Source organism: Thermobia domestica, chromosome 18, assembly GCF_964235325.1.
Source record: "Thermobia domestica chromosome 18, izTheDome1.hap1.1, whole genome shotgun sequence".
NCBI lineage: Eukaryota > Metazoa > Arthropoda > Insecta > Zygentoma > Lepismatidae > Thermobia > Thermobia domestica.
This window is the reverse complement of record NC_137471.1, coordinates 93549458-93565426: the sequence shown is the minus strand read 5'-3', so window position 1 is coordinate 93565426 and position 15969 is coordinate 93549458. Positions and strand designations below refer to the sequence as shown.

The window sequence follows — 15969 nt, the reverse complement described above, 5'->3', positions numbered from 1 at the left end:
AGTTTCTTCGAAAAAGATAGCTCGAAAAACTACATATTATATCGAATACTGACACCGCCAGTGTAGAATAATAAGGAAATTAATAAGTTGTTTCGTTTATTTTGTTCTTAATTGCATGATTCATAATGCACATACGCACAACACAATTTTTTTCAAAAGGCACATTTCCATAAACAACAATCTTTACATATGTTAACAATATGTAAACAACACAATCATATAGAAAAAAACACAGCGTATAGTAATAAAAGATTATCCCAATGCCAGTCTTATTACATAAAATATACATGGGTAAAATTGTTTCATTAAAGATAATATCACTACTTCTACCTGAATAATTTTCGAATGATATACAATATTTACTTACCTGCAAGTGGGTCTATAGCGACGTTCTAGTCGTATCTTATAGTGCCAGGTGAGGCACGCCTATGCACCGCAACATCTGAAGAAAAGGCACTGTTTTTTCTCCTCTAACAAAACACTCTTTTCTTCAAAGTTATGAAATTGTTCCATTACTTTTGTACAGAAACTCAGTTTGTGAAGTAACAAAGTTGCATAGAACAATTTTACTACACCAATATCTCTTAAATAGTGCCAAAATTTATTTTCTTTTTTAAAATTTACGCAACTTGTTATCACTGAATAACACTTACAAAAATGTCCGAAACTGGCACTATATATTATAATTATTCGTTAAATATGTTGATTGTTCCAGTGATGTTAGCTACCTTGATTGAAACTTCTCTTGACTGCATAAAATTACATTGAATTTTCCTAAATTTCTGAGTAATACATGCTGAAGTTGCAAACAATGTTAAATTTCTTAGTACCGAGTAGCAATGATGTCATTCTGCAGTAGTGTTGCCAGATTGTTAGTTTTCCTCACATTGTTTTATTAGTATTATTTTAAGTGACATAGTATCCTTTGTTCTTTCGTACTTCTTATCAGATCGAGTCTTATTTATGGGAAATGTAGGAACACCAGAAGAGGAAAACTAAATTATCTATCTGCCTATTCTGCTAAGCTGACTGATCTTACTGCGTCTTGTCAATTAGTGTTTGTTGTGATGAATTCGCAAAAAAAAAAAAAAAAAAAAAAAAAAAAAAGATGAAAATCATTTTCTATAAATTACATTTATTGTCAGCTACAGACAACTGAACAAGATTTTGGAGAAGCTGATATTAGTAACGTTATAGTATCCTTGCTCGGAAAATATTTTTTCTTCTTACAAATAAGTTTTTCCACAAAAAATCGCTCTCCTTGACAACCCTATATAAATATAATGTGACAACCCTATATAAATATCCAATACATTCTCCAAACAAATAACATTTTCTAAACTAGTTAAATTGCTCAGATTACAAACGATTGAAAGCTTGTTAAAAAAAATAAATAACGTCTTGGAGGCACAAAAATAATTACATGCCATTACATGAAAATAATAGAATTACATCTTCCGAAACATTCATATCGATAATCTATACTACCAAAAACCAAGGAATCGCACACAATGCTTAAATAGCATAATGAATGGGAAAAGATTTTTTGTTTTCTAAATTTGACTTTGATTTTTAAGGTTATAACATCAATATTTATCCGAACGTTTTGCCTTAGTTTACTTAATAACCTCAGCTTGTCTGCTTAGTATGTATAAGCACAAAATATTCTAAAGTTAATAAGTTTTTGAAATAGAACTCGCAAATGAAATCTCTTTCCTAAAAGCACAATGCGTTAAGTAATTGTATCGGAACCAGAGATATTTGAATTGAAAATAATAAAACAGAATTATCAATTAGGATCCATGTTCATAAAAATCATTATAATTAAAATAAAAGTATGACTCATTGTCCAAAAACAACTTCAAGTCAAAGATGTGTTTTGCGCCACGAGCAGCGAAGTAGTCACACCAAATTGAAAAGGAAACATCGTGGGTTCGGATAAAATGTAATTAACAGCATCGCTGCCTAACCAAAGTAAATAAATAAATAAATAAGATATCGAGTAGACTAATTTATTATGTATAATTGACATTAGCTTGATAGCATTGTCTCCTTTTTAATCGTACCAGAAAGATGAATATTTATACCTTTTTTTTTTTTTTTTAAGTAACATATTTTGAAACAAGTCTATCGCTCTGACTTTTCACCTTGTAAGGATGATACTAAATGTGGTATTTGTGGCAAAAAAGAAATCTCGTATCGTTAATAAACGTTTTAAACTCCCTAATTGTTATTGTTTGCTGTGCATATACGATTTGGAGTAATGTAATTCAAATTCAGTACGTGTACTATTAGGAACAATGAAGATAACGGAACAGAATTAATACTTTCATGTGGAAGGGTTACTATTTCTGAAAAAACTGGAAATTCAATACACGATGTTATATTAATTCCATCAGCGGCACTTTTTGTCAAAATTAATTGTAATTCTACAGAAAATTAACATTTCGCTAATGCTGGAATTAGTATAAACATTTTTTTCGGAAGTTTAAATTACAATATTTCGAGAAACCTTGAGAAAATGAGTATTCCCTTTAGTTCGATGATCATCTACTTTTAATAGATAGACCGAGAAGAAAACTTAGTTTTGAATGTTGGTTTGAAAATTTCTTTCTTTAAAACAAAGTTTCGGCCGTAAAAAAAAAAAAAAAATAAATAAATAAATAAAATAAAATAAAATTTTAAAAAAATAAAAAAAGTAAAAAAAAATCGCAGCTTATTTCAATAATGGTGTCTCGTCCTTAATATGTCATTCTTCATAACGATGTAAAGTAGATGCCCCAAATACAGCAAATGTTACTGAATTAAATTCTTTCCACTTTGATCAAGACATTATGAACGATTCCTGAGTTTTTTACGTTGCTACAAACTACAAATACTAAAGAATAAAACTGGAAAGCGAGAACAAAGTGTAAGAATACTTACATTAAATTCGCCTTTGATAAGAGGCCCTGCTTGTCCAATATATAGCGTAGATGCTGAATCAAACACAAGTTCTTTTGGATTCCGCTTGGTGACCACCGAATCATACTCTTGACAATTGAAGTAAAGTGTAACATTGTCTCCAATCACCCTCAAAGACATTTGTGTCCATTTCCTAACAAAACTCGGCACTACAAAGCTAGCTATACTTTGTGACGAGAAGTGATAGTTCGCATCAGTGTAAAATAAAGTGATATTTTGCAAAGCATGACCACCGGATGTGATCTGGACGCCGAGTTGCACAACCGTATCCAAAGGATTGACTACTGCGAATAAGAATCCACCATCTTTAATTGCTGGTTTCACCGTTGCCACAATGCTGAAATCACTGTATAGTTTTTCAGGTAAGAATAAACGATACGGTGATTTAATATCCGAACCGGGCTTCATCCCAATTGCAGGGAATCCATCCAAGCCGTTGTCGAAGAACAAGTATTTGGGATCGTCAAAAGGAACCTTAATTGCGTGCATCAGATCATGTTCGATGAATGCATCTGAAAAGAAAGAAAGAAACAATGTATATTTTATAATAGTTATCTTATAGATACAGAATACAATAGCACACTATTACACAAGGCTACTAATTCAGTAAGTTGACAAGATTCGACTACAGGAGTCGCGTCGCAATCTAAAAGACCGTGCTAAACAATTATATTGCATAGATTACAAGTCACAGCACCCCATATTCCCTTCTCTATACCTTCATTTGTACAAAATAAAACATTTAATAAACTTCAAGTATAATAAAACTATATAAATAGTATTGTCAAGAAAATATTTCATTTAATTTTATTTTTAGTAGTACGTTCGAAATGAAAAATGAAATATTCGAGTTTAATGTCCCACAATTATGCCTGTTAGGTTAAGGAAGACGATGATTAAGGCAAGTAAATGATTATGGAAACATTGGTGGAATGAGAAAGTGGGAGGAAACGGGATTACTACGAGAAAATCCACAAGCACGATGTTGTTCACCACTAACTTACTTGGCCGGGGATCGAGCCAGGGACCCCACGTACTAGAGGTAAGAACTATACCATAGAGTCACCGTATCCCCCAGTACGCTCGAGAAGACTGTGTGCGACCACTCGTTACTAAAAAGGACGCAACTTATAAAGGATAAAGTCGGAATCAAATGGATCATTACTTAGGGATTACACTAGCCCACTGTTTCTCAAACTGTGGTCCTCGAAATTTGCCTTTATGTCTTAGTCCAAAGAAGAAAAAACATTCTCTACTAAAGGCAGTAAAGAGGATCAAGCGATTCCATGCATAGGATATGGACAGTCACTTTTCTGCATACCCTTTCATCATAGCAACCAACATTTCTTTGCTGCTGTGCAGATTGCACAGAAGCTAGAGAACGTTGTATATTTTAAACGGAATATGCATAACCACTGTTAAGGTCGCTGTTGTCTGTAAAGATGTTAACAAATTGTCTCTATTATCGAACTCAACCGAGATAATCGATCGAGATGTCTATTGCGAAAAAAAAAAGAGAATCAAAAAATGCAATTCTATTCAGTAGTTATCGTGTGGATTAACGGTTGGACATAAGAACATTACAATCGTATGATAATAATCCCACTGCATGATCCTAATAAAGTTCAAGTGAATTGGGTATCATACTACAGTTTAAAATCACAACCGGTTGTAGGTTATACAATTTAATGAAACAACTATTACACAAATTCAAATAGCCTATGTAGATGTATTATTATAATACGAGGGACAGTCAAAAAGTTCCAGGAATTCTGTCGTAGCTCTTTATTACCACAATATAAGTACATATTTACTTAATCGCCTTCAAAGTTGGCATCTTCGGAACAAACACATACTTGTTCCACCGCTCCTGCGATTGGTGGAAATACCGACGAAAGCCCCCTTTTGGTATCTTCCGAAGTTCAGGCGTCGCGTTGGTTTCGATTTCACCTGCTTGGTGAAACGGAAAAGGTCCATTTTTAGCCTTGGGGAGGCAAATATCTGATAACTTACTGCTAAACTACAGTATTTTTTAAGGCTATCAAAGTCTTTGAAGCAGATTTTCCCCAATTAACACATGAACTTTGATGTTTGTGCATTGTTCGATCTGTGAAATTGCACCAGCAGATCACCACACACTCCTTCGTTTAGCTACGTTATTCGTATACTGCCTGTTGACGTGTTGGTACTTCTCAAATTCATAATTAGACGACCTAAGGACTGTGCTGTACCAGATTCATTGTGATTGCGTCACAAATGCCAAAACTCGAACAACATTCCGGGAACTTTCTGACTTCTCCTCGTATATTCTCAATAGTATTGAGTTAGTAGAAAAAAAAAAAAAAAACTAAAATTAATTTATCCTATTAATACCAACACAAAATTTATGGTATTTCAATTAATACTTGACATGACTAATTACTAATCAATAATCAGTAATACTTGAAATGATATTACTTTTAATTGATACTAAGTTACTATTGGTATATTGGTATAATTAAAACACATATATACAATAAGGACAAATTTGCTTCTGAATGGATGACAGCAGGGTGGCCTGTAGAACACTCTGGCTAATAAAAGTGGTGTCCCCCAGTGTTGCTAGATTGAGCTACAAGCAGCAAATTGGGCGATACAATATTTTTTTGGATTATTTTTAATTAATCGGAGGCTATAACTCTTAAGAATGCGCTACTTTATTATTTTCATGCATGAGATCACAAAAATATTGTTTTATATAATACAATAAAACCTTTGTTTGTTGAATATTCTATTCGCAATGAAGAATAGTTTTACTAATGTGTTCGATACTAGTTCAATTTTTGAGTGCCTTTTAGTCTTCAAATCTGGCAACACTAGATTTGTGCTATTGCAGGATCACTGACCGTGTTAGTATTTCAGTTAATACCTAGGCCTAGTAGTTAAACGGAGCTGTGAAAGTGAGCATTGTAAAATTAATTGTGTTATTATACTGCCTATATTAACATAATGAGTAAGTGGAGTAAATATAATTTTTAAAAAATTCAAATTTATGGCTCGGAGATAAGGAATTTATTAAATGAAAAAGTAATTTGAAGAAGTGAGGAATAATAGTGAAAAATCGTAGTGTTAAACTTTCTAAAATGTATCTCAGAGTCCATAAAACTGATTTAAGTAAAGATGTATTTTCTTGAAAATCCTAAAGTTCGCTCCTTTTACACTATCGCAGTCTGTTCAGTTCACTGTACGCTGTTCACTTCTACTGTCCCTCACACTCACTACCTTTTAATCTTCAGATCTGGCAATACTAGTGTCCGCTCGAAAAACGTATGAGAAATGCTGCGCTGGACATTTTTTCTGCATGGCTTCTTAATATTTCATCGACGGCCTATAGCGCAAATCATTTTTTTGTACGTAGGTAAACGTCTATGCTATATTACTATACTTCAAAATATCCAGGAACGTATGCAGCGAGTAAATTCCAGGAGTCCGGACCTCCCCCGAAATCCCGACTTTTCTGTAAATTTAGTCTAATTTTAGAGCGATTTTACAAATGTTAATATAATTTAGTCTCATATTGAATTTGGACACCCGAAATGCTTTGGGTTCCCCACAAAGATAAATTCATGCACGCGTGTCTAAGAATACCCACTGGCGAGCGACAGATTTGCATTATTTTGATTTAGTAAAGATACTCATGACATCCACAAAGCGTAGTTACTAACGCTCTCGCCTTTAGTGCGAGCGCTCCCGGGTTCTATTCCTGGCGGGGACACTCGGTCCAAAAAGCGTAAAAGCTTTTCCAGGCCAATCATTCTGAATGAGGTGTTCCTCATTCATACCAGGAAAATGCCGAGATGGTACGCAGGTCGCTTTCTTCCTTCCCCATTTCTTTCTTTTTCTCCAATTCCCCGGGCAGTGTGATCGTCGAAGGGCCTCATCCCTTACACGTGACGAGTTAACATGTCCATAGATGCCGAGAGCCAAAGTATTTTCCTAATCCTAGAAAAGATACTTGATCGAAATTCACATGCATTTACATCACCAAGACTAAATGAAGCGGTATCAAGTTGAGTACAACTAAAGTCGATTTCGGAGTCACGTGCTAAGAAGGAACGGAGAAACGAAAAAAAAGAAAGAAAGAAAGAAAAGAAATATATTATTTAACGTTCCATCTATATGTCCTATAGGCTAATGGGGCGTTTACACTTAGTCGATTTGCGTTCGATTCAGTTGAATTGACGTCACTTTCAACTTAATCGACCGTGTAAACAGAACTTCAACTTAATCGCTTGTTGATCGAAAGCGACTAATCGACTAGCAACTGAATTGAAAGACGTTCTATTTTCTGTGGTCGATTCTACTTTCTTCTGCTATAACACCGCAAATTGTACCAATTGCTTTTTGCTTGGACATCTTTAAAACTGCCAGTCGATTTCGAATCGACCAGAGGAGAGCGAGTCGACAAGCAGCATTCAATTTCGGTTGAAACAATTGAACACATTCATCGATCTGATTCGGCCTAGTTGCTTCGATTTAGTCGCAAATGCAGCGAGTCGATTTAGCCGTGCGACTAAATCGACCAAGTGTAAACGCCCTATAAAGGAGACGGGCGATTAGAGAAAGTGAATTATTATGATAGAATTGGTGGAAAGAAAACGTAGAAATCGGAAGAACCCTGAAATCCCACAGACACGATGTTGTCCATTACAAATTCACGTGGCCGGGGATCGAACCAGAGAGGTAGCAACAGAGGTGACCGCTTTACTACTGTCTCCGTGACCCCCGCGCAGAAAAGGAAACTACTCAGAACGCCAAAAGCTTCAGCGAGGTTGCCCATGAGGGGGATGAGGGTCTGTGAGAGGCATGTGAAAACAATTTGTGCTCGCAAGGGAAAAGCAAATGTGTTACATTTAGCCAAAAAGTCATTTGTATAGGTGTCAAATGTTTTCTATCTTGACGCAATATGTGATACATCAACGTCAATTTTTCTTAAAGTCGTAGCTAATTTTAAGATTATTCGACCTACTTGTCTAAATTGCGGGACCAATTAGTAAGTAAATTATTTTGGGCTAAATCTGCCGAAAGGCAGAATACCTAATAATAATAATGACATATCAGCTTTAGCCTTGCTGTCAATATTTCTTTATTCAATTGTCAGCGTTCGCCTCTAGTGCGTGGGGTCCCTGATCCCAGCTCACGCCAAGTGGGAGGCGCATGAAATCTGTGTATGAGCCTGACTGCAGCGCATATTGTTGCAAAACCGAATAGTTTTAAGGGAGAAAGTGGGAAGAAAACAATTCTGTGAACATAGAACGAATTACACAAAAAGAAAATACGCGTAACAATCACACACCGAGATCGCAGCCAGGAAGACGGGATCATGGAACAGCCAGCAGCATCTCGTCAAATTTCTTGTTCCTTAGCGAGGAAAAAGCTAGAAGAAAAAGAAGAAAGCAAACTTTTTCTGTTCTGAAGAAAGTTTCCAAGGAAGCTGGCAGATGGCAGCACAAGCTTAGGCTAAAATAACTGCCAGTTGCGCTACCAGCGGCGAAGTTACTCGACAGTTTTCAGTTTCATTTTTACAGCAGGAAGCAAACCGCAGTCAAATATTCGAGATTTTCTGAATTTATTTATTTATTTATTTTTTTTTTAAATTCGAGAACACAAGGATTGATAAATGGTAAATAAATCCAGTTTAAAAGGAGAAATAATGTGCTTCGGTAGGCCATTTAAATTTTAGTAAAATTAATGGTTTGTGTAAAAGTAAAGATGGAAAGTTTAAAAAGGAAGAAAAAATTAAAAGTTAACAGAATAATACTATTAAAATTGAAACCACTACATTTTTTCATTACAATCACAACTATCTTGAAAGTTATTAACAAAGTTTAGAATTCTTACTTAGATAGAGAAGATGATTGGCCATCCAGAGGTGGATCTACCCCGGGGCCGGAGGGCCTATGCCTCTCCAGTTTTTTGAGTGACAAAAATGATTGAAGCTATTATTTATTTTTTTTGAAAGTTTATAGTAAACTCATGATATACCTATCATAATTTGAGCTCTGGCTTGCCGTCTCCCAATTTTTACCTTGTAGATCCTTCACAATGACCATTCTCACTTACTGACCTTCAATTTTAATTTAATTTGAACTTTATTAACTATTTTCCCCAAAGAAAACTGCAAAGTAAATGCGGTCATGCGAGACTTCGGTACGGATATATAAAGGGTGATACAGAATTGTCACACGTAACTAGGGATGGCCAATTCCAGAATTTATACTTTCTGAAGTCCGAAAAGTAAACTCGGAAAAATCCGGAATTTCGAAAAATCCAGATTTCGGAAAAATTCCGATTTCGGAAAAATTAGGATTTCAAAAAAAAAATCGGATTTCTGAAACATTCCGATTTCGAAAAATTTCAGATTTTTCCTGAATTCTAAAATTTTTCCGAATTCCGAAAAATTTTGGCCATCCCTACACGAAACTAATCACAAGTCGTTTCTCTTTCTATGCCATACCAGGAATTGTTTGCTAAATTTATCGCGTTATATCTTTCTAATTAAGAAATATTCTAAGATTTTTCAGTATATTTTATATTTACGACTAATTCTACGCACTGGAACTATTAAAGTAAATATTTTAGTTAGAAAGGAAATGCCAATTTAAGAGTGTTGATAATGTTGATCACGAGACGACAGTCCAAACAAGAAGTACATTTTTAAATTCGAGACAAGACGAAAAACATAACAAATCTCGTCTTGTTTTCGAGGTGAGATGAGAAATTTCATTAGTGTCGTGAGCAACACTAGTTCATCCAAGACTTAGATATCAAACATTGTTATAGTGTTCCATGATTTGTAGTGTAAAAGCTATAAACTTATAAAGTGATTGCAAGAACGCATTGAAGAGCATTTATCAACGTTTAGAGACACAAGTCATTACACAATATGCTACAATAATAAATATGATTTAAATGTTGTTATAGCACATCTTTTGTGAAGTTCTCATGCTGCAAAAGGATTCTGATAATTTTTAGATTAAATTAAGGAAAAATCAGAGCAAAAAATTTGTACAGAAATCTACAAAATGAGTTGAGTTGATTTGCAGTTTAACGTCCCCTTCAGCAGCGAGACTATATGAGACGGGACCTACTGATTAAGAGTCTTCATCCCGGCGAAATTAAAATACCGCTAATTTTACAGCAATCATGTGATATCTTCAAATAGATAAAAGATAATCGAAATGTGGAACAAGAGCACCCTAGACAATATTATTTTACATGAGAAACCGTTATCACGACTCACTTATCTGCTTTCGATTTCGAGCCATTTTGAAAATCGGCATTTATTTTCGCGTTTCTAAACAGCTGAAAGCGGAAAGCCACTAGGTGACTTGTGATAACGGTACCTCACGCAAAATAATATTGTCTAGGGCGCTCTTGTTCCATATTTCAATTATCTTTTATCTATTTGAAGATATCACATAATTACTGTAAAATTAGCGGTATTTTAATTTCGCCGGGATGAAGACTCTTAACGTGGAATCGAACCCGGGTCTCCCACGCCAAAGGCAATCTACAAAATGAGACGAGAATTTTACAAAATCTATTAGACAAAACGAGAAAATCTTATAGCTCGTTTCGTGTCGTCTGGAAGACAACACTAAGTGTTGAATTGAAAACTTAGCGTTCTTTGTTTTTCAACTCATTGGTTTACATCTGTGAAATTATGAATAAGGCATCACTTGTAATGACCATCTACAATTTAGCTTTAGCAAACTGCACACATGCTACATATTTGACATTTTCTCTTTGTCGTAGGAAGAACAGAGGACGTGAAGCATGCGGGGTTTAGAAGGGCCGTGCCAGATAATCAAAGTTCGGAGCCATTGCAATAGAGGGACTAGAGTTGAGATATGAACCTACGACATTCATACACAATAACTGTCTTTTCCTACTTATTACCGTTTTTGCTATGTACGGTCAGTTTTGAAACTGAAAACTACCTCCAATATTAATAGACTGATAAGAACAATGAAAAGGTCTGTTCTTGATACGGTGAACCCACATCAAATAAACGTCTCGATATCTTTTACATTATTATTATTATTATTATTATTATTATTATTATTATTATTATTATTATTATTATTATTATTATTATTATTATTATTATTATTATTCTTTATAGTGGTCATCGTTGAAACCGGACAAGGTAGGTTTATAATCCCTTCAGATCCAGTTGCAATAGAACGCTTAGGATACAGGTAGCTCGATGAATTCATACGAGAAATCCGTTTCTCGCTTTTGTCGTATTTTCTCTGAATGCTTGCCAACAGTCAGACGGACGGATGGATATAACCTTTCTATACGACTTCACATACTTAAGAGTTTTCATCCCGGCTAATTTTACAGTAATTATGTGATATCTTCAAATAGATAAAAGATAATTGAAATATAGAACAAGAGCGCCATAGACAATATTATTTTGCGTGAGGCACCGTTATCACAAGTCACCTAGTGACTTTCCGTTTTCAGCTGTTTAGAAATGCGAAAATAAATGCCGATTTTCAAGATGGTTCGAAATCGAAAGCAGATAAGTGAGTCGTGATAACGGTTTCTTATGTAAAATAATATTGTCTAGGGCGCTCTTGTTCCACATTTCGATTATCTTTTATCTATTTGAAGATATCACATAATTATTGTAAAATTAGCGGTATTTTAATTTCGCCGGGATGAAGACTCTTAAGGTTAATTCATAGTTAGGGGGCCGCACCCATGACTTCTCCTTCCATTCTCCGTCCATGCCACGGCCGTAAACATTCTCACCATGCCGTGCCGTGTCGTTCCGCTACTGCTTTACATCATTTCCCGAGATGGATTGCAAGGAGAACCAACTTTGTGCCGCTTCGAGTACTCCGAGGAAAGCTGAAGCATCGCGGTCGTCGAGTCGCGACCGGAGTGGTTTCTCTTCAAGGCAGCCTTTCGGGGCATGGCATGAATTTAGAAAGACAACCCAATGAGTTTTCAGTGTCGAAGTTTGAAAAGAATAGGGATGGGCACAAGCGAGTTCGAGAGAGAGTTTTCTTTGAAATTCGACTCGACTCGAAATAGACATCTTTTAAGTTGACTCGATAACTCAGCTCGAAAAATTTCTTCCAACTTGACTCGAATTCAGGTCGAGTTTCGAGTCGAGTCGAGTCAAAACGAGCCAGTGTACTTTCAAGTACTCTCTTCAAGTATCCTACATAAATAATATAACTATTATCAATGATACTACAACTTCTTCTTCTTCATATTATTATTATTATTATTATTATTATTATTATATTATTATTATTATTATATTATTATTATTATTATTATTATTATTATTATTATTATTATTATTATAACACCATATATGAACGCTGAATACAAAAAGCTACTTGACTACCGACCTTGGTAGTTGTGAAGTCTAGGAGGCAAGGACAGCGTTCGCGAGGTTCTGGTTTAAGTTCCCGAGGAGCAGGTATTCGAGCTCGAGCCAAAACTTATAGGGCGCCGGCCAAACATATTCAAAATTGCTTGGTCCGGATTTAGGGTTGTCATTGGCTCGGGTTGTCATCATTCACTATCGAGACAAACCGAGAAGTGAGCCGACCCAAACCTCACTCAACCGAGCCGACTCGAGCCCTCGGTTGAATTGAGCCTGTGGCTCATTCCAACCGAGCCGACTCGAGCTGATAGCTCACCCTAACCGAGGCGATTCGAACCAACGGCTCAGTTGAGCCGAGTCGAACCGAGCCGGTGGACTTGTTTCAACGGAGCTGGTTCGAGCCGATGGCTCACCTGAGCCAAGTCAATGGCTCATTCCAAACGAGCCGGCTCGAGCCATCGACGAACTGAACGAGCGAGTCGTTTATCAAACTCGTCTTGACTCGAAACTCGACCTAAAAAAAAAAACAGTGACCCGGCTCGAATCTCGACTCGAGAAAATTATCTATGACTCGACTCGAAACTCGAGTCGAATTTTTTAGCTCGACTCTTGTCCATTCCCAGCTTTTATGAATAGCATACTTTGGAAGTAGATCAACATTGTACACGACGGAATAAAATGGTTGCACACTATATTTAGATAATTTTTAATGCCATTGCTCTATTCAACATTAAAAAAAGACAATAAAACATCAATATCCTCAACATGCCGATGAGGAGATCCTATTTTCGGTTGGTCTTCCCAGCATTCTAGAACGTTAGTAGTAAATATCTCTGCTCAATAAACAGATGCTATTGTGAGCCTCAATTTTAAAATTATTTTCCCTCAAGGATAGACATAAAATATACACGAAAGCAACTGCAAAAACAAAAATCAATGTTGAGAAAAAAGGGCAGCACTGCAGCAGGTGTTATGTATCCAGGAATATGTTAATGTTTCTGGCTGTATATTTTTCTCTTATATAAACAACAAAATTGTTGATTTAATTTCAGTCCCTGGAAACAATATTGTTTCCTCTGTCTCTGTCTCTCTTTCTCTATCCAAGAAATTTAAAAAGTAATAAACATTTGAATTGAAAATAGAAATGTTGCTCCACATATTCGAAAAACTTTTTAAAAAATGTGAGAATTTATCGATATGTTCACAAATATATTGATTTCTGAAACAAAATTCTATTTATAATGCAAAAAGATATCAGTCTGTGAGTATAGCTAATATGCAAACCTCAAAACTTTTAGGTTGCATAAACATCCAGGCGAACATTTTAGACAATCTTTATTGTAAATGTAAGATGCCTCTAATTCAAATTGTTTATAGTGAGATTAATAGCTGTCGCTAGTTGTGCTGTTTTCTATCAGATGCCAATAAATGTCACTAGTGTGCATGAAATTTACAGAGAAGCCGAAGGCTTGGGAGAAACAACTAGTTTGTAGTAAAAAAAAAAACACTTTTTTTTTTTTTTTTTTGCGACACAGAGTTCCTTTAGGGTACTTCATAATTTTATTCGTGTCGTAGGTTGTTGCAAACAATAGTATTGAAACCTATTCTTGTGAGTTTTACTTTTGTTTTTGCACGTATTATTTCATTATCTAATGAGAAAGTGAATGAATTTTTTTTTTTGTTTGTTTGAATTATAGGTTAATAGTTGGATAAATCACCATTCATTTAAAGAAAGCTCTTCCGCTTTCTAGGTATGGATGATGCCATACTAGGAAACAGGTCACCTCTGGTACCAAGGGTTTGACCAGGGGCGCACACCACCAGGTCCGGACCCCTCAAAAACTCCCTAATTTAGCACACATTTGCACACTTTCTCAATAAAACTATACTTGTTTAACAGGGAAATGATTGATGCAACACGAAAATTTGATCTTACACTTCACCTGTACTCTTTCTTTGATAAAAACAGTCTAGTTCTATCATTTTGTTCTGATATTTGGAAGTATTTAACAATTACTTATTGTCTTTCCGGGTGCAGAGTAATACCTGTTCAACACTACATAGACGTAGTGGCTTGTAGTATTGGACCCCACCCCTGAAACCTTGGGCTCCTTCCAACAAATTTATGGGTGCGCGCCTGGGTTTGACTCCAGGCCATGTCAATTTTTGGTAAACTACATTGTATCTGTGTATGTTTTCGGAGTTTTTTTCTCGTTTCCTCTTACATTTACATTGCAACAAACTCTTTTATAACCATTCAGTTTCATCAATAATCTATCTTTATCAGCAGAAAGAGTATAATCGTGCAACGTTATCGATATCTAGTGAGACGATATGCGTGGCTATGCTGTGCCTATTCAAGCTTTATACACTTTTGAGAATGGTATGTTGGCATTGGAAAGCAGAGTCGGTATATACATCTAACTTCAATGATATTGTGATAGTACGCCTGTAAGTATTATAGTAACACACTTCAAATTCTATACGATTTCCACGATTGTTTCGAAATTGTAAGAAGGAAGGCGAGCATTCCTTCTATATTTTCAGTGTTCTGGTACCTGTAGGGGAAGTCAGTTTAATATGAGCAGTCCAAAAATATGAGCAGCACGAAGCTTAAACTCACACAGCACACATATACCTTGAGCAAGAGGAAAACAGCGAAGTTCATAGCATTGTTTGGAGCTTCATGAATTTGCAGAGAGTAGCCCAAGTTCGTTCGCTGCAGTTCTTGTGAAATAAGAGACAAGTTTACAGGTACGGAGAATAAAAATGTGTAGCTTTTGAGAGCTATAATTAAATCAGGGTAATGAATAATAAGCTAAATCTTGGTATCTATACGTTGTATATAATTTGTGACTGCATTTATAGTCAGTTCTGTCTAGGAACATAACGCCAGTCTTTTGTTCACTTCTTTTCTATAAACAGGGTTGTCAACCACAACACGTTAAAATATCACAAACAGTCGGTGAAATATGAGCTTTTGAATTCAGTTTAATATGGGCACACATATTTTGTTGAAAGTAATGAGAGAAATGGACGTGAGGAGCTTTTGCAGATGTTAACTAAAGTAGACGTTCCGTAATAACATAATTTATAACAACATGGATGATATAAATTCTACAATCTTCAAGTTCATAATCAGCTTGGATACATTTCGTCGATTTCCAGTCTATCACCACAACCCTGTGTGGGATGGGTGTTGTCACAGTCTATACGTGCGGAGAAGGTGAACAAGCAGACATCTATAAATAAATCTAAAGCTCGCAGATAGCCATAAATAAATCTAAAGTTTGCAGACATCCATAAATAAATCTAAAGCTTAAGTGGATTGTAATAATTTCATTGAAGAAAACGTCAGAAATGCTGCGCCAAGAAAGAGGACAGACATCCACACAATGTGAGGAGAATGAAAGTCTTTGCCATATTTGTGAAGGAAAGTTTACTAGAGACTCCAAAGGGTAAGAATGGATCAAGTGTGATATGCGCCAAGACTGGTATCATGTTCTTTGTGTGAACGTTCTTTGTGTGCCCTGAGTTCTTTGTTTGTGATTATTGTAGCAGACTTAATGCGTAGATATTTACGTCAAACCAATAGACTGGATTCTTGACAT

At 35.6% G+C, this 15969-nt stretch overlaps 1 protein-coding gene across 6 annotated transcripts in view; it reads right to left on the bottom strand.

Moving 5' to 3' along the window:
* The window catches only part of Mp (collagen XV/XVIII-type protein multiplexin), a 1211252-nt gene that overhangs the window by 542239 nt on the left and 653044 nt on the right, over window positions 1–15969 (bottom strand). For all 6 annotated transcript variants that reach the window (XR_014129286.1, XM_081746990.1, XM_081746991.1 and 3 more), the window contains exon 3: window positions 2926–3476. Coding sequence is in view for 5 of the 6 variants with exons in the window: in XM_081746990.1 (XP_081603116.1) it covers window positions 2926–3476 (551 nt within the window). In the remaining variant the exon portion in view is untranslated. The remainder of the gene's footprint in view (window positions 1–2925; window positions 3477–15969) is intronic.